Source organism: Trachinotus anak, unplaced genomic scaffold (assembly GCF_046630095.1).
Source record: "Trachinotus anak isolate AG129_WGS33_773 ecotype Australia unplaced genomic scaffold, CSIRO_AGI_Tana_v1 ptg000012l, whole genome shotgun sequence".
NCBI classification, from domain to species: Eukaryota; Metazoa; Chordata; class Actinopteri; order Carangiformes; family Carangidae; genus Trachinotus; species Trachinotus anak.
Window position 1 is genome coordinate 13598190 of NW_027273863.1, and position 20545 is coordinate 13618734.

Genomic DNA, 20545 nt, shown 5'->3' on the forward strand with positions numbered 1-20545 from the left:
CCCCTCAGGTCACTGTAGCCTGAGAGGCACTTTCATATGTATGTCAACTCTCTTATCTGAAAGGCTCCTGAGGACTTCTGTGTAGTTCAGCTGATGCAGAGACCATTAAATAGCCCTGCTGGCACACTGCAAAAATCAAACTCCATTTCCTATTTGGCCTTAAATCATGAATACAAAATGGTAAAGCATGGAGAAAAAGAAATTGGAGACATACTCGGTGGTAGAAGAAGTACTTACATCCCTCAGTTAGGTAGAAGTACCAACACAACAATGTAAAAATAATCTATTACAAATAAAAGTCTTTAATTTAAAATCCCATTTAATTAAATGTGCAGAAGTGTGATTGGTGAAATGTAATGATGTCTGAAAAATGTAAAAGTGCTCATTATGCAAGAAATTGTCCCCGTGACTGATATTATTATATATGATGTTATTCGATTGATAAAACGTATACCTTTCAAAATAATTAGGTTTATCTAGTTGTTCCCAACGTGGGGTAAAGCCCCCTCCTGTGGGTTGCAAATGAAATGGGAGGGAACATGAGATGATTAATGGACTAGGAAATTTGAAAAGACAAAGTTGTACTGAATAAATTTGTACATATTTTTTGGACTTTAACCTTTTTGAGCCCAAAACTGTTTCTTACATGAGACCGTCTGAGAAGTTTAGAGGGGAAATTGCTCTTTTGGTGGAAACTAAGTCATTAAATGCACAAGAGACACTGGCTTAACCTAATGGAAGCACTTTGAGGAGTACAAACACCTCAAAACTGTATGTAAATACCATACATGAGTAAATGTACTTTCCACCACTGGTAGTTTGTCTTAAGTAACCAGGGTATGAGTGTAGTTACCAGCACAATAACTTACCAGCAATAGTGGTCTGACTGCACAAGACATGCGAAAAGAAATAAGAAAGTCAAAAGTAACAGTCACGGTAAACAGATGAAATATTTGGTTTCTGTCATTCTAACTGTGGCAGAATAAATGCAAACTTGACTGAAACTAGTGAAAAAAGAAAAGACCAAACCTACATGTAAACAATATCACGATAACTATTGATTCACCCTCAGTTGTCCTCTCTGCAGCGAAATACGATTGAACAATTCTTTAAAAAGAAATCCATACATCAACGGGGTATGATAAAGGAGTACAAGCCCATCTGATATGGCTGTGGTTCCCGCTGATGTAAATTATACATTAAATACAAAAACATCAAATGTAAGGAGAGCAGAGGATGTGAACAGTGGTTAACAAAATGAATAAACAACCAGAACAAAGGAAGTGAAGCTTATCTGTCTGAAATCAGCTCAAAATAAAAGCATGTTAACAGGATAACTACTTTCTCTCTTCACCATTTGCTCTTGCTTTAGCCTTTTCCTAGCTCAGCTCTCAGCCTGCATGTTTTTCTAGTCATAACCTCACCGTCTGAGCCATGTCAACTCACATCTACATTTACAGGCCAACACATACAAGAGGTAGAGACTTTTTTGTGATTTAGTTTGGACATGGTTAAAGCCCAAGAAACTGCACTAAGTAAAGACTTTAAATCTAGAACATAAATAAGTATAGGGTATAATTGGCCAGTCATAATTAGTTACAAAAAAGAAAAACAGTCTCATTAAGCGGTGTTCAGGCTTCAGAGCCTTCATTCATTAAACGCAAGTGTTCAAGACTGTTAAAAAGCTAAATGAATGGTTAGATGGATTCGTTCAATAATAGGTGTTTTTCTCATTTTCAGTGATCCTCTAATTAGAACAAACAAAAAAATAAATAGATAAATAAAGAGCTAAAGTAGAAGAACATGAAGCACATCCAGAACACCCTATCTTACCTTTCGTTCAGTTTCACTGAGGTCCCTCCTATCTGTCATCTATGAGGCCCCGCGCGGGCTCCCTCATGCCAACTCATGGACCTCTGAACATCAATAAATGCCTCATAAAAATCAAGCTGTACACCGGCCGGGCGCCCAATTAAGCCCTGGTGTTTACAACGCTATCACACAGAGTCTAACTGGTAGATCTGGGTTGCACCTCCCTCTTATTCAGATGCCTGCCAGGGCCTGTTAACTTTCTGGATGCAGTGAGTTGTAAAGAGACTCTAGGAGCACATGGGAGACTGCGGATGGCTCACAACGCCGCTTTTCATCAGCTTCACCCTGTCACCAGCTCTGTGCTCAATCCTGTAGAGAGATGTGGAGACATTACTGGGCAGATGGGGTGAGGAGAAGAGGGGAAAGGGTAGAGAGAGTGAAAGAGAGAGTAGAGAAGAGAAGGATGGCTCACAAAATGGATGCTTCCTGTTCCCTAGACAAAGCAGGAATCACTTATAAATGTGTTTAGCTGAACAAAGAAATATCACATTTTCTAGCATTTGTGCAGCATATTTGATCTTATTATTAATACGCAAGGGGAGGGGACGCAAATTATGAAATTAGATTTCTATGTCTCGGACATACATTGGTCACAATAGAAAACAACGAAATAAGTTTTGTACCTAAATTGTTCATAGACAAAATGCTATAATTAGAGATATTCAGTGTGAACATTTTGCAGTTTACAGACTCATTAAAGGTCCACATTAAGATTTGTATCAGAGCCCTCGAGAACTTTTTCAGAGGAGATTCTGGTGGTTTTGCAGATAAACCACCATAAATCCTGAAAGAAGAAAACAAAGGAGCGACATTGGATTTAGTTGAGTTAGAGAGCTGAACTACTGGAGCCAACAAATCATCTTGTGTTTGAGGGGGTGGACATGCTAGTACTGTAAGTTCAGGTGACCAGATGAGCTCCTCCAGTCCAGAAAGAGGCTACAGTAGTAGGACAGTCCTGCTCTTTACACAACAAGCAATTCTGTGCCAGACTCAGTCACAGCAGGTGTTCTTGCAGATGTTCGCATAATTTAATTATAAAGTATAATTTACATGCTCTCTTACAAAACATTTGTCGCACATCTCACTGTACAATATTTAAGTGACCTCATACTGCTGCTGTGGGCCAGTGCACAGCCAGGTCAGTGTGTGTGTGTGTGGATTTTTACCTGAATTTTAAACTCAGTCACATTATTTACCAAACTGATCTACTTCCCTCTGACATAAGCCAAGAGTTTCACATATTTTCATTGATAATATGTCCACATGTCACAAGTCACATGCCAGTTTATGGTGAAAAGTGCCCTATTGTTCACAGGTCATACATAGGGGTCTATCCATGATGATATTGCTGTGTGAGCACTGAGCAACAACCTTGGCTTTTGTGCATGCATTACACAAAGATCAAGTGTGTGGAGGTGACTGCCTGACAAATGCATCGCCTGAGCTGCCTTCACAGCGGTCAGGGCTGGTCAAAGGGGGTTCAATTACGGTAGAGAAGCAATGGTGAAATAAAACTGAAAAAATTCTTCCTCTCTCTCGAAAATGTGTTGTTTCAGGAGTTAACTACACAAAAATAATTGAGCTACTTCAATCCACCCAAAAAGACAGGTACACAGTATGGTATTTGATAAAATGAATGTAAGTAAGATGGAGGCGTGTCTTCAGGCCAGGGGACAGGAAGTTGTGGACGCATATGCAAAGCATTGGGAGGCAATCGCGATGACAGAGATGGAAGTCGGCCATCTTAAGCAGTGTCTCCAACTGGAGGAGGAGCAGAGCCAGCAGGAGATCAAGGAGGTGAGGGAGCAGCTCAATCAGAGTGAAAATGAAATCCTAAAGCTGAAGAAGGAGAAGGAGGAGAGGCTCGCTCAGGGATAAACTGAGGAGCCGAGAAGATCAAAACCTCCTGATTGAGGAAGCCTGGAGGGCAAAGTTCAAAGCTCCGGAGGAGAAATTCAGAGCAGAGCTCAGAGAGGAGAGGAGAACGGATGGAAGAGGAGAAACAAGGCCTGCAGGAAAAGAAAGACAAGGAGGAGCAGGAGGAGATTAAAAAGAAACAAAAGTAGGGTAAGGAGGACATTAAGAAGAAACAAAAGGAAGAGAAGGAGGAACTGAAGAAGAAAAAGCACAAAAAAGAAAGAAAAAGAGAAGGAGGCACAGAAAAAAACATCTTACCTATGTTTGTTTTTTTTAAAGAAGAGAAGATGAAGAAGAAAAGCTAAGGAGAAAATAACAAGTTTGCAAATTTGCATTAGCACAACCACTAATACCGTGTCAGCCAATGCCAGTTACAAGCTAACAAACAACATAAACAAATAAAAGATGCTAATTACACTAACCGTTCTGATATGTCTGCTAGTCTGCCGAGACTGTGTCTGACTGAGGCTCAGACGTGTGGCTGAGTCTCCCTGATGTTTCCTGTAACGCTAACCACATTAATGCACCCTGCACAACTTTGTTGGTGCAGACACATACACAAATAACTACGCTTACTGTTCTGAAACGTCTTCTAGTCGGGATCACATTAGACTGGGGATCACATTAGACTCTAAAAGAATGATAATGTAGAATTATTCCAACTATGAATATTCATGGTACCACATTATGTCTGACAGCTTACTTACACAAAATGAGAAAACTAATAAACACATTATGCAATTAATGAAAATCTATGTCTAAGAGGTACATTACTTTTTTGTGGAGTTTCAAGGTCAAATCAACTCCTCCTAATTTGTTTTGAGATGAGATAAGACCTAATTTAGCCTGGAAGGGTCAAGTCATGTTTGCTGCAGAGCCAGGTTCTGCTGACTGTGTGTTTTGTTTTGAAATTGCTTTCCTCTGGCTGATGTTTAACTGCTGGCAGCTGTAAGGTGTAATATCACTGCAGCACACTGTGTACTAAATCAACACAGAAAGTACCAAAACTGTTTGAACAGAAATTATCTAAATTGTTGTGGTAATCATAGTTATATATAGTAACATCAAAACTCTCGGCTACCCTGGGTCACAGTTAGGTCACAAAGTAATTGATGTAATAAAGAACATAAATGGATCCAAAAAAAAAAAAGGGTCAGTTGCAGGCTGCATCAAGTGACAAGGGTAAGGGAAGTGTCTGATTACTACCCCACCTGCTGGTTGCAATAAAAGTGAGACATATAATAATTTATGACGAATAAACTACATGAACATTTTCGGTTTGCAGCCCAACAATAAAGTACAATCGGCTATGAAAACAGTTGATCAACATGTTTTACACACACAAGTGTGAGGAAGAAAAGTGTGCGATATTCCTCATGTAAGAACTACAGCCACAGCCTTTACTGCATTTCATTATGAGTCCAGCAGACTGTGGCAGTGATGTCAGCAGCAAAGCATGGTTTGCAGGCTGTTAAATCAGTCATACAGTAAAACCATGTTGTGTTTTTTCACTTGTGCAAGACATCCGGATCAATTGGGCCAACTTTGAATTCAAACAACTGTGCGCTATGATGTGCTGGCAGCGATTAAAGGACATGTTAGGCACAGTGTGCACTTGCGGTGAACAGAACAGAAGTAAATTATGAAAAATTAATATGCAGCTGCAGGAAAAGTGGGAAACATCAGCCTCAGTCAGGGTAAAGCAGTAACACAAGCTGCTGAAGTTACTTAGTTTCTGTTCAACAAAATCTATTTTTAATTTTAATTTAATTTTTATTTCATAAAAGAACTAAAACATCACTGATAGAGGACATCATTAAAGTATCTATTGTTTTAATGACCCAGCTGCGTGTGTGTTTTATTTTGATAAAGACTGAACAAGAGCTTATCACTCTGACCTTTACTACACTACTAATGCTGTGTGGCTCATTTATTTGCCTGACTTTAATATATTCACAAACTTCACACAGGCTCATTATTTACCAAGTTGTTTTTGCTGACCAGTCACTTGAATGGATAATTAATGGATAATTAGAACATGGTGTAATTAACCAATGAATCTTAAAACTGCTGAAGTGAGGTTTTCTGAGTATCTCTTATTGTGATAAAATCTGAAGCTGCTATCCTGACTGTGTGTGTACATGTTTTGTTTCGCATATTTTTTTCTGCATGAGTAAACATGCTCAAACTAGCTGTGTTTGAAGATTTACACCAGCCAAGTCTTCAACTAATTAGACCAGATGATTCAGACAGTTAGCAAGCCTGAATTTGTAGTTTTGAAGCTGAGGAGCTGAGGAGTATAAGTTAAAATAAAATAAAAAAACAACAATTAGACATTCAATTCAATATAATGATGCGTAATGCGATAAAAGAAATAAAATAACAGCTAAAAATTCATTTGATTTAAATATTCATGTTTGACTAACAAGTCAGCTTTAAACTAGTGCACTCTCGAAAAAACTAAAAAAGAAAACTAAAAATGAAGAATAAAATTGAAGAATGAAATGCCCCAACACAGAAAATTACTTACACAGTTTTTAATTGAACATAGATAATATAAACTTACTGAACCAGTCTTTCAGACTCATTTGATTCATATTTATATATATATGAATTAATATATAATTGAATGAACAAGATACAGTTGTGTACAGTCTAAATTTGTACCTCTTTGAAATTGGCAACCCATATGATCAGGATATTGATAAAACCATTTTGATTTGTTTGATTTGATTCTGAAGTTACGAGCATTACACATCAGACAAATAAACAATATGATAACTTCGACTTGTAACAATCACTTCATCATGGACATTCAGAAACATTCACTCTATTTAACTCAGCTCTGGCATTTATGTTATATTTCTACTACCTTTGCCAAAGATGTTAGTTCAACAAAAGACTCTCTGTTAGGGGAGGTAGGAGTGAGTTGGTCAGCTGCTGCACAAGCTGTAAACAGCCTATTGATGTGTGTGTTTGTTTATGGGTGTGTGGTAGGGTCTCCCATCATTTCGTACAAGCCCCAGTCAGCTGCACACAGTGTGGAAAGCACAAGAAGCAGTGGTTATGTTTTGTTGTGAAAATTAATGGAGCATGTTAAATTTCAGCAATGCTGCAATGTATATAAGGGATACACTGATTTGGGAATTTGAAGTTAAGCAAAACAGAATTTAACATAAACTTTTTCCTCCTTTTAGCTTATTCTGCCAAAAGCAGTTAGTTTCTGTTTGTAAAGTTCTTTTGCATTTATGTACAGATTGTTAAAATTTCTTAAATTTGTGTGTAGAGTTTTGAGGCATCAGAAATAGTGATGGTTTCTGCAAATTTATACTGCATTTAAATGCTGGTGGAAAACTTGTGCATACCGCCTTTCAGTGCATATAACTTAAAAATGGAAAAGACGTTTTCCAGCACGATTAAATAGCTTGTCACCCAATGATGAGACAATAATCAAATGAGCATTTTTATATGGGATATTCTAATATCATGTGGCTTTAACTTTGACAAACTCAAATTCACTGACTCTCTTGTTTTCATCCATGTAGTGACATCCATAGAATTTGGACACACAAATAAACTGGTGCACATATAGTAAATAGAAAGCGATTTCAGACACAGCCAGTGTGTTGCTTTGGAGTTGCTGTTGACTTTGGACAGCACAAGCCTCACTGTTTTCACTCTTCGAGCTAACCCGGCAGTAGCTTCGTATTTAACAGACAGACATGAGAGTGGTTTTGATCTTTTTCTGTAAGATAATGAACAAGCATGTCTCCAAATATGTTAGACTCATTTAAAGGGTCTTCAGCTTGTGTTTTTTGTGAAATTCTGACAGTTTAATCTACTTAAACTTGGGCTACAGATCACTCTGTACAATCACCTCTTTGAAGTTGATTACATTTTTGATGTAAAATGAATGTTTAGCCACCACAAGTCTCCAGATGTGTTTTTATGTCCATGCAGGTCTGCTGTGTCTCTGTGTATGAGCATAAATTAGAGGTCCTGGGGCCAAACCACACTGGCAGACTTTTATGATGGCACCTTTCACTGCTCACTTGGAACTGCTGCTGGCCTCACTTCAGTTTTTAATGACCTCCAATTAGAGGTGACGTACTTTGAAAAGTTTATGACATGGAGTCATTCAGCTCTTGGTACTTCATTATCTCACTGGCAGGGTTTCTCCTGGCGGAGGTGGTACCGTCCTGATCATGTGCACACGTGCATGTGTACTGTGCTTTCAGATGATTCAAGCAAACACTTTAGAGGCCACATGTTTTAGGAAGTGTACTGAATTCCAAAAGGACAATTATAAAATATCACAATGTCACCTTGTGCATTTTTCACATTTTCATGGCATTTTAAAGTGTAAATAATTTTTTGAAACTGTACCAGTTAAATATTTTTCCAGCTGATACTTGGATGAATGAGACAGTTTTCTATGTTTTTTTTTTTTTTTTTAATTGTATTTAGTTTTGTCATTGTTCCAAATTTCTGAATATTTTACTGAGGACAAACACTGCCTCATTATCTGCAACAACTATGTTTTTGAAAATGATTTTTACTTCAGATTTTGTTTCTCAAAGCCTCAATTATAATGATATTTGAAATACACAAACTTTTGATTATTATATTATTATTATTATTATTCAGGTCTCAGGAGGTAGTTTAAAATCAGGTAGTTTAAAATATCTTTGTGGAGAGGCTTTTAGGAAGATGTAGGACTTTGTACTTGGACCAATTGTTTCCTACTGCACTGGAGCTTTAGTGATGTGCCTCATTTGAAAGTCATCTTTGATAGAGCGTCTGCCAAATGAGTAAACGTAAGTGTAAATTTAATATGAATAAAAAGTGATGTTAAAATCACATAAACATCAGGTTTGCGTTAACACCATAGACTGTAAATAAAGATGGACGTAGCCTCCATGACCTCACCCTTAGGTTTCTGAAGAGCAGCTTCCAAGCTCAGAGTGGGCTGCTCTGCCATTGCTGTCTTGGTACTGCCTGATGAATTCCTGGCTAATCCAAAAATGGGCAAAGAGGTGAGGCATGTGTGGAGCTGAGTCTTTGGTGAATGGTTTGTGGCCAGCATACGCTCACTCATCCGTCACTCAAAGCCTCAATTATGCTCAACTGTAAGCCTTAATAACATTTTAATGGGTGAGTTCTATAAAAATTCAACCCCCCAAAATTAGCAATGACTCGCTTTTGGGGCCAGTCTCAAGTGGTCATGCGAGGAACTGTTTCTGGCACTTCCTTAGCAGCTTCATTTTTCAGCACAAGAGGTTGCCGCTTGTTCAATACACTCCTAATGACTTGGCAACTGAACACCGTCACCTTGACTCCAAAATCCTGTCTTGACTCTGACCCTCTCCATCACGGGTACCTTCCACTTCTTGTGGTTGTGCACGACTTTCAGACCCAACAAATCTCCTGCATCTCATCATAAACATGAAATCTTGCTTGACAATTGTCTGTAACAGTCAGGTGATGTCTACACTGTTTCACCAGCCCTCATGATTCTCCTCCTGTAACATTCATTTAGGAAACCTTTTTAAGAAACTGGACATGCTTGGATGCAAACAAAACAATATTCATCTGTTTGAACAGCCATGACAACACCGCCGTATGACACATTCTCACTGCAGGGAAAATACGGATGCTCTTTGGCGGAAAACTCTTTAAGGAAAATTGCAGCTCTTTTCTTCCTTTGTGGCAGTTTTGGCTGGGCTTTTCCTGGTGCACTGTGCTGATTATGACACAGATACAAAAATCCACAGAGTGCAAACGCTTGCTGGAACATAGTATTTTCCATGAACACTCATCAAAGTTTGTTGAGAGCTGGAGGTGGCACAGAATTTGATGGAGGTGGCTGCCTTGTAATTCTCTATGCAGGAAAAACCTTGATAGGAGTAAAAAGTGGGAGTAGTTACAGTAACATAACACAGCTCAACTTCTGACTGAAAAAAACCAAACTGAACTAAGGTTTTGCTCATGCAAAGGTGTTGTACATGGATGTTAAAGGCCTAAGCACACTCTAAACAAAAGAGAAACAAAAGACACCAAATCAGACTATTTGAATATTTTATTAATATGTAGAAAATGTAATAAAAAAGGAACTATATAGTACATGTTTAAGTCAAACTAGAGCTAATTTTGACAGTTATATCCAAGGTTATCCAACAATAAATCCGTAGTTTCAGTATATATGAGCTTTTCAAACAGTCAACATCACATTTTGTCAACATTTACATTTCCATGGCAAGATTTCAAATCATTGACAGTATCTGGCTTAAATACCAAATACCACCAAACATGGTGGTGATATCATTTAATCAACTTGTAAAAGGAAACCCATGAAATAAAGCATTTTTTAAATTTTGATACCAGAGAGGACCCAGTGTCATTATTAACTGTATTTTGTTTTTGTTTTTTGTTTTTTTTTTTTACAATGTCGCATCAGTCACAGAGTGATTGGAAAAGAAACAGCCATGAAATAAATAAAGGGAACAGGCTTCCTGTAAGAAGCTCGGTAGAAACAAAACGACACAGTGTGAGTGTGTTCCCGTGACTGAGACTGAGGTTTATGTTTAAATAACGCAGGAGATGCTTTTTTCAAACCTGATGTCATACAGTAGCTTGAATGCATGAAATTTTACATAATGAAAAACATACCGTACAAACAAAATGCCAATTTAATATCCCTCTTTCCTCCAAAAAGATAAAAAAAAGTACTTCATCAGTTGGCTTTTATTGAACTTACTTGATGCTTGAGGCAATACTGTCAAGTTATTCATATACCAAGAGTATATTCCTGGCTCTTTTGTCTATGTAATTTCACACATGGTGTTTCCATGACAAGATGCATTCACTCAATTTCAAATTATTTGTTCTCCTGAAACTCTCAATGAAAAGTAATATTACTTTTTAATTACACTAATAGATGTAATGTAATGTAACATTTGTCCCAAGCAATAGATGAACTCTTTAAACAAAAAGAAAAAGAAAAAAAAAACATATATGAATAGATTACTAACCTGAAATGAAAGGTAGGACAAATACTTTTCTACAGCAGGACAACTTGACTCAAACATTTTCCCTTTTGTGATTTTTCAGCATTAACTGCTTAAACTGATGACGGACAATTGGAAAGATAAACATAAATATTACATGAGCTTTCTTTTTGAAAGTTTAAAGAGCACCTTATAGTTTGCCTTGAGAGAGACCCCTCACAATCCAAAAAACATTCTGTTCCTTTTCTGCAAAGCTTCATGACCTTTGTTCCTTGTACAAAAATACACTGAGGCAAACTTCATCTAAGCAGTTAATGAAATAAGTACATAGAGAATTCCCTACTCTACTATAAATCACTATGGGAGAAGGATTGCATGAGAGGCTCTGAAACAGTCACTTTGACACTGAAACATAAATCAGACCTGGGAAAGGTCACGTGTTTGCAACAGCTTGTTATAAATTATATTTCAGGTTATGTTGGTTTTATTTTGCCTTAGAGGACTGTTTCACTGTTTCCACAACAGCTTAAGGACCTGATAATCTAAGTTATCTACATCTCACAAACCGTTTCAAGATCAACTTTTACCCAGATCAACAAAGAAACGTGTCACTACAAATCAGATTAAAACATATTCCTAAGACATTTACTATCAGGCTCATGATTGCAATTTAGTCAACATGCAGTAGGTTCCATCCGTCCTTTAACACAACACTGGCTAAAAATACAGTGGTTAACATGAAAATGTTTCAGTGGGCTTTATGAATTAGTTTGCAGTTAAAGGGGGAACACATCAAGAGACGCAGTATCTTCAACTCTATATCTACATGAGTATATTAGTAGTAGTTTATAGAGGGGAGAGTCACTATTGTTTTCAATTCTAAAAAGGACGAAAAATGCAAATGAAAAATATACAGTTGTATGATACAGGCCAGATTTGCTGTTTCACTTAAATGAGAAAACTGAATTGAAGAAACTGACAGAAATATAGAAGAATGAAATTTCCAGCTGTTCAAAGAGGGAAAAAATGGATGAATTTCGAAGATTGAATATATATGAAACCAAGCGTTGCTTGCAGCGATGGCGACATTGATTTCCAAGTACTGTATTGGACAATAAATTTAGTTTTTATTGATGGTAAAAGGCCAGAGAGGCCAGAGAGGAGAATTGCCAGTTGTATGTGTTTTTTCTTGAAACACCAAAGAGATAAATTTTCCTCCAACAAAGTGGGCAGGAAACTCAAACAAAACCGTTCCCAGAAAACTGCAGTCAAATAACTGGCACTGAACACTGGCAACAGTGTGAACACTGAATAAAACAAAATGCTTGGTGGGCATGCTGCAGATTATGCCCGCCCTACTAAAAGAATACATTCTCTGCCACGTTTGTTGATTTTGTTGTTTCATTGGGAGCTTAAATAACGAAGCAAGTAAAAGAGGGGCACGGAGGACAGGCTTGGCTCCACTCCACCTACTGTTCTGCTTTCTTTGTAGAGTTCATTACAGCTATCAGTGGGGGAGAGGCCAGGATAAAATCTGCACTATGCCCACCCTGACTTTCTTTTGCATAGAATTTAGTGTTCACATAAAGTAATGCCTGGGGACATGATTATCATAAGAGTTGCTGAAAAGTGAAAATCTATTAACACAGGAAGGAGCTGCTTCGCTGGCTTTGGTGACAGAACTGACTGGCATCTCTCCACAGATCAGATTCTTTATTATGCAGATCTTTGGTTAAAAGTTACATGTATCAGCACCATCACTGCAAGCAATCACAGCATCTACAACAGAGGTGAGATAGATGTTAAACATTTGTAATTTGTTTGAAAGTAATATTAAATGCCCATGAACAACTAAGGAAATTAATTGAATTGAATGAACAATAGCTTTGCTGTGTTCCACCTCGTAATGCAAATTCTGTCTCAGTGTGGCCAACAATAATAATAAATAGCCATGTTTATTTTCCCTCTGCTTTTATAATTAACACAAAGGATACTGCAATTAACAGTAAAATAGAGAGATGAAATAAATAAAATAGATGGCAATGAAGCTGTTGCTGGTGCACTGCTTTGTGAGTAATGATTGTGAATGTTCAGTTTTGCTTTTTGATGTTAATTGTTTCTCTTATGTCCAGTATTTGTCATCATGTTGTATGATTACATTAACTTAATATAGGCTAAAAAACCAAGGCATCAAATCATATTAAATAGATGGACTTTTGTCACAATATCAGTTATAAAAATATATATATCTTACAGTTAAGGGTTTTTAAGGGCATATACAGTATACTTTTCGTTAAAAGTCTTGTTATTTCGTAAAGGTTAAAATAACGCTAGCTCTAGCACTCTTTAGGACGTTTCTGAGCACATTTCCTCGCACCCTAGGGAAAGGCAAATCACAGACTTAAAGAAGAAAAAGCTTCTTGGTTTGCCTTTCCATTTTTACAGCAAATAAAACCATTGTCATTCAAAGTATTTAATAAATTACATACAGTGTCTTCTATCATGTGGGTAGAAGTACAGCAGGGAAGGACAGCTAAAGCTGGGCAGGACTGAAGATAAACAGAGTTCAGAACTTGTTTCACCTTTGCTGCTATTGTAGTACTTACATGATCACATCCATGGTTATAACAGCCTCTGATTGTTGGTAGTATATTAATAAGGTGTTGTATTAGTTTACCAATGAATATTAATAAAATATTAGTAGCTTTTTGTCTTAACCACTTTCTTCTTTGCAGCCTCACTGACTAAAGCGCCTTGGCACTGTTACATTACAACATGCCTGCACTGACAGTGAGGCACACAGATAGCAGAAACTCATTACTAAACATTGTCTGAACTCCATTTATCCATGACTCTGGGGTGGGCGGAGGCGGTTTGTTTATACAGGGGCAGACCGCCTCCTCTTGCTGCTGATGCTACGAAAGTTGAACGGTCTCATCTTCATCTCCACAAAGGGAATAGAGAACTCGTGACCTTTCCAGTGGTACCAGTTGATACCCTGTAAGAGTGAAAGTGCAATTTCAGAAGCTGCTTAAATCAATAGGGCTTTTAAGGCATAGCAGGGCATTTGTGAAAATGACAGAAGATGCAGAATAGAAAATGTAGAGTCTGAAGACTGACTGACTGACTTAAGAGCTACCACAATTATGAATTTAGTGCAATTATAGTCTCACTCTTGCTCTTCTAATCCCTGTCACCGTCAAAACTCACCCATTTTCAGCTTTACACCGAGAGACTCTCTCTCCCTCTCTCTCTCTCTGTCTTTATTCCTGTCCATCTCTGCTCCCACCTGGTCTCAATTCATGTCATCAAAAGACGAAGCAAAATGTACAGAGCACAGCGAGAGAAGCAGTGATGCTACAAATCCTTTGTAGTTCGGCCTAATCACAGCTTCACACAACACCTCACTGTCTTCTTTGAGCCATTTCAGCGTCAAGCTCAGAGAGAGAGCTACATCACACATTCTGGACAAGCCCTCAACACTCTCTCACCTCACCTGTACTAAACAAGTATAGGGCTTGTTTCGTGTTATGAATAAACTCTGCCCTTTTCCTTCTAAATGTTTTTGTAATTTTAATATGACCTCACTGGTATGAGTGTTTGGATGAATTAAAGTCCTCCTAAAATAAACTGATGATACAGGCTCTTTTGGTTAATCAATATTAAGACGCCTCATTCTTCACAGTTTTGTTAAAATTGGACAAGTTGTGTAGCCGATATGGTCCTTGAAATTTTGACCTTTCATCATAGCTCCTCCATCAGACTCATCAGTGCAGTAAGTATGAAAATGGATTTCTGTAGCATGCTTCAAGTAATTTAATACACCAATCTTCCAAAGTAACAATTTTAAACCTTTAATCACAGTGTGGTTATCGTTGCCAAAATGCCACACTTTTGAAATGTCAAAAAAAAAAAAAAAAACATATATATATATATATATATACAATACAATGGGGGTTGTATGGTATTGTGGTGCTCAAAAGATCTGACCTCAGATTTCCTGTTTGGTAGTTTGATTAAAAACAAATAATTTTGGAATAGGCAACCTTTGAGCATAAAATGCGAATAACAAAGGTCTGAAAACTAGATTTTGACAGAGGGAAGTTATTTGAGACAGGACCTAATTGTCAGGTAATAAAACTAATAAGACGCTTATTATCTGAGGACTTGCTTTTTTTTCTTTGTCATAGCTGGCGGTAAATTGAACATCTTTAGGTGCTGGCCTGTTGGTCAGACAAAGCAAGTACACTGAAGACATGACCGTGCGCTTGGAGAAAGGCTAATTGTTTTATTAAGATAATAATTGGCAGAGTAACTGATAATGAAAATGATAGTTAGTTGCAGACCGAGTTGATGCTGTGCTTTAGTGCTGCATATTCCTAAACAAAATTTGAATTAAATATTAACACAAAGTCTGTGTTAAGACTGGAGCTATTGGATCCCCTGGAGTTGTGTATCCTTCTAACCTAAAGAGGGAGATGTTTGGCTTAAGTCTGAGTAAATTAACTGAATACTGAATAATTTTGTCATATTCACTCTTTGATCAGTGTATTTACTAGATGACTTACCTGACTGTGTCTGGATTCGCCGTATTTGCCGTTGAGGTTGGCCCGGTGGCAGTTCTTGTACCACCAGGCTCCTTTGTAAGACAAGGCACAGTTAGTGACAGCAATGTCATTATCTCTGTCTTTTGTAGAGAAGGGCCGGCCCTGGTGGTAGCTCAGAGAGTCACCTGGAATCAGAGGAGAGAGAGGGAGAGAGAGAGAGAGAGAGAGAGGGGAGAGAGAGGGGAGAGCTTTAAACATCAACATTATGCCAAGCAACATTGGCGCGTGATTGCAGTGAATAAGGGCGTGAGGAGGGGACAAAAATGATCAGGAAGGCAGGAGGGAGATGGAGAGACATGAGAGGGAGGGAGAGGAAGGAAGTCCCACTGCAGGCTCTCTGAATTTATTTAGGCTGAGAGAAGAGAGAATTATAAACATGAGGGAATGACAGGTAATTCGGGCATATGGTCATGTTGACAGACTGAGAGATACATAGAGAGCGAGGACGAGTGAAAATGTGGAGGAGTTCTGAGGCGGGTTTCAGACATCAGGGAGAAAAAAAGATGGAAGGGAAAGGAGGCAGGAGAAAAAATGGCAGATGGCAGAGGAGGATTGGAGAGAGCATTTGCACTTAAAAGGTGGGAAAAACACACAGTTTGTTTCATTACAGTACAGGAGTATTGCACTTTGACATAAAATATTTCATATAGCAAAAAGCTTTTAATGTTGATGTCCTCACTGGATATTCTATAAAGTGAATGGATTGATCACAAAGCTTTCATCCACAGAGCCATCTGAGATGCAAAGTAGTACTGATGTTAACTAATCTATGCACTGAAAAAATTCCTACCACGTACCAGCAGTGCCATTGTACTCTCCTATCCTGAGCTTGTAGAGATTTCTTGCGTCTCCAATGGAGAATTTGTCATAATTGGCGTAGACAGACTCCTGTCCATCCCTCATGTCAATCCTCAGCTCATAGCGTCCCTGAGCAGCAATCCTCTGAATGTTGTCCAGACCTGCACAGAAACAAAACACATTACTTTGTACTGTATCGTGGATGCTGCATTGTATGTATACTCAGAGAGACAAACCAAATTGTGACACAACTACACCTGCTGGGTGAACACAACTTTAATCCTCCAAATCAGACCACCTGTCACTCAATTTAATAACCAAAGAAAGATGGGATGTAATTTGTAAAGGTAGGAGTTTTGTTAGCAGAACAACGAAGAACTGGGTCACTTTTTCAAAAGACATACACGTAATTCGTTTGGACTAATTTGAAAGCGAAATACTCTATTTCATGTTTGGTCAAGCTTGTAGTGAATTTTAAGAATGCCTTCTGCTGGAGCACAAGTCAAACTACTTCAAATGGTCTAATGAGCTCATAGACTGAACATTTATAATTTGAAAATAGAATTGTTTTTTTCTCATGTTTGAATGACTGTTTCAATTCAGAAAATAAATAAATGAATACATTTTTAAAGAGATTTTGCATTGAGTTCATTTGAGTTGATTATCACCTGCGCCAATCACTTTCATGTAATGTAAATCTAACTTTACAAGAAAACTTCACAGAGCATCTTTAAGATAACATAGCTTAACTAACAACTAACTACAGAGTGTAAAAAACTACTCTTTTGACCCCAGAAAAGTCTAAAGGAAGCGAGAATTTTTTTTTTTCATACAGCCCAAAATCACAAATTTTCCTCACTGCAGTTTAATATGTACGGCATATGGCACCTTCTATCCTTAGAGGGAAAAAGGTACCCTTTAATGTGAAAAAGGAGAAAGAGTAAAAGAGGAAAGACTGTCTTTCAGAACAAACCGATATTCAATAGATGTTGTATATTAAGTGTAGACAGAAAAAAATCACATTACAATATTCAGAAACAGAATGTCAATATCAGGTTAATAAAGTGCAAACATATACTACATAGAGACTGTGGATCAGAGAATAAGTAAAACCAGTAATTGAAGTATGTAGTCTCCCATCCATACTCACTCCTAGATTTTTTTTCCATTAAACAAAATTAGTTCCCACCTACAGTTTTGTAGGTTAAAGGTTTAAATCCTGATAAGCACTATGTCAGACGTCTTTGTCAGCTGGTTGTGTGGAAGTGGATGATTGTCACTGTCAAGAGAGGTGGACACTGTCACCACCAGCAGCCCCTGCAAACGCCACATGTTGACACTTTATGAGATATGTAGCTTTGCTCTCTATCTCCAAGGTAGCAGAAATGAGGCTCGTTTGAACTCAGACAGGCGATAAGGCCCCACACCGACCTGAGAGATTGGAACTGCGTTCACTATCAGATCACAAGCACCCATTTGGAAAAGAGCCTCCCTCTCTGCTTAACCTCCAACAAAAATGTCACATATGCACTTTTTGTGAACCTGGAGAAAATCTGGAGAAAAAACCTTCACTGATAACAGATAGAAAGTAGAAATCCAGGAGAGCAGGGAAACCAAGTCTGCAGTAAAATTTCAATGGAAAGCAGATAAAAATCTATGTTACAACCCAAAGGCACTTAGGGTGACAGAGGAAAAGCAATTGTTGTAATAAAATTGTGTTTAACACTTGGTCATCTATAACTTCCATTGTATAATGGCACTGTATTTTCAGCAATTAATCTAGCAACAATAATTTTTTACTGGTTTTCTCTTTAACAGGTTTATGGGTTCAGACTGCTCTATTCCACACTGCAGCGATTAAAAATTAATTTTGACACACTATTGCACTCTTGTCCTATTATACTACCAATATTACCATCTCGTCACATTTTATTACCAGCCTTTCTCTCATACTTATATCGGGGGGGGATTAAAAAAAAGAGGGAATAGGATAATGATCACAGCCACCCTGGTTTCTCTCTGTTGTTACATCTTCAAACTGACATTGTGTTCAGCATGAAACTGGCTGAGGTCAGAGAGGATGGAGAAGAGATTGCCCTCAAGCAGCAATAAAAACAGTAATTCTCAAACTGTAGAAGGTAATAATTAAAGCTTAATTTCTATATTCTTTACTGCTGGCCAGTTAAGTGTCTCTTCTTTTCAGCATGAGGGGATTTAACACTGATGTTTATGGGTCCGTACCATCAACTATATTGCTGTTCTGTGTGTAGAGGCAGTGATTAGCTAAATGTTCGCTATAATGGTTATCCAGGGCCACGACAGTGACCTAATATGTAGAAGAATGAAGGTGAAATGGTTTGAAATTGTAGTGACCATCTGTATGCCACCATTTACTTTCTACAAGAATGATACATTTTACACTGTGAACAGTGAAAAAATATGCTGAGAGTCCTCTACCACTCTGGATGGAAAGGATACCACATTGGTTTGAATCTGAAACTGTATTTTTTTTCTGGAAAAACAGTTGGGGTCATCTTATATTTGAGTACCAGAAAACAACATTTTCATAACGTCAAATATTCTTTTTCAGAGTACAAATAATTATAAGTACATCCTACAATCAGGGTCATCATGTAGGGTCAAGACTCACGAAAATGTAAATGATTTAATCAGGTATAGAGCTTATTTCATCAGTGAATATATTTGTTTTGCTTTTCTTCTTGCTAATGTCAGAGTGTTCTGTGAAAAACGATGTTCTTTCAAACCTACATTGTTCATTTCGGTTGAACAAGGTTAGTTTTCCCACTGAGTAACCACAGCAATCGTACTTTAATGGGGCCAAAACAACCTCCCCAAGACCCTTTGGAGGAGGTGGTCTCCATCCCATCACAAATGAAGTGGCGTGTTTGTGGTGGGAACAGGATCTGACCGTGATCTGACAAAACAACAAGATATATACGCTGCAAGTCTGACCTAAACAGCTCCTGCAGCCAGGTGCAAATAAGTGAAAGCATTAGTTATTAGCTAAGTTATTAGTTATTATGAATTGGGGTCTGACCTGGACTAAGAAAAAGGACATTGCCTTCCTGATACTTTGGCAGATACATGACTTTCAGTGATGGACTTTGGTTCACTTGAATGGTTTTCTGTTTGAAGAGAAACCAAACCAGGGGGAAAATAACATCAAGGTTAGACACTCATTCACTGATTCATATCATGGCAAACAGACTTTGAAAATGGCCATACATGAGAAAGTTACAGTCAACTGTCACAGATTGCTGTTGACCCGGCAGCTTCCCTTAGTCTGATGGTGCTGACCTTTGATGAAACTAACAAAATAATATGAATCAATGAACGAACAGGTCAGTTTCATACAATAGTCTTGACATTTTGTACTGTACACTGAGGCTACCATGTTCCCTGCTGGTGTATTATCTTTAATCTGGCATCACAGGGAGAAGCTTTCTCAGGAGCAAACTGCAGCTCTTGATGCTCTGCACCCTGAGGTTACATTAAGCTGCTTTGATGCACTGAGAGAACAGAGTACAGAACAGGAAAGAAGGACAGAGAGGGAGGGGGGGAGTGCATTCTTGGGGTCACCAAAAAAGTAAAGTAAGACCCGGGAGATGGAGTTGCCCTGGACCGGTATATGCTCAGAATCGGTGAGGAGGCAGATTACTGCTGATTCAGCAGAAGTAGAAACAGGTCACATGAAATGTTGTACTCACTAACCTAGATATTCCTGGGTGTCTTTAGATCATATTGTACAAAGGCAGCCATTACAAATCTCCCAGTTGTGAGGCTAATCTCTGCTGGGATGTTTCCATGTGATGCCTTCAGGTCTCTGTCAGAAACAGCTTAAACATTTCTGTCACTTTATACATAACCAACTATGCTTAATACAGTGAGCAGAGAAAATGTATTTCTCTCATGTAAGGTGTAATATTTCTATCATATCAACAGTCTGTCACAGTGCTTCTGTGAGTAATTTTCTCCACTTGTCTTTGTTGAAATAAAAAAATTAATTAATTATTAATATATACCAGCAGACAGCAATCCAGCTGTTGTTGTCCTGTTGGGATAAAATGTTGACACCTACCTTTGTAGCCCCTCCCAGTGGTGGTGTACAGAAGTAACAAGCACAGCGTACAATATTATTCAACTCAACAACACCACAAACTACAGCTTTAAAATCCAGAAATATCACATCCCAGTTGTATGTCTCCACCAACCAGTCAAGTTGGAGGAAATATGATTACAATCTGTCGTCTGTTCCTGTTACAGCATTGACTAATGGCCAGAAATGTATTTGCAGAACATTATGATGTCAAATTGAAGTTGACC

General features: G+C 38.0%; 1 protein-coding gene across 2 annotated transcripts in view; it reads right to left on the reverse strand.

Annotated features, from left to right (window-relative positions):
- Window positions 1-9850: 9850 nt before the first annotated feature.
- tnr (tenascin R (restrictin, janusin)) overlaps window positions 9851-20545 on the reverse strand; it is a 167178-nt gene continuing 156483 nt past the window's right edge. For both annotated transcript variants that reach the window (XM_071491776.1, XM_071491777.1), the window contains 3 exons: window positions 16201-16362; window positions 15365-15528; window positions 9851-13794 (listed from right to left, as the gene is read on the reverse strand). In XM_071491776.1, the coding sequence (XP_071347877.1) occupies window positions 13675-13794; window positions 15365-15528; window positions 16201-16362 (446 nt within the window). In that variant the 3' untranslated portion in view covers window positions 9851-13674. The remainder of the gene's footprint in view (window positions 13795-15364; window positions 15529-16200; window positions 16363-20545) is intronic.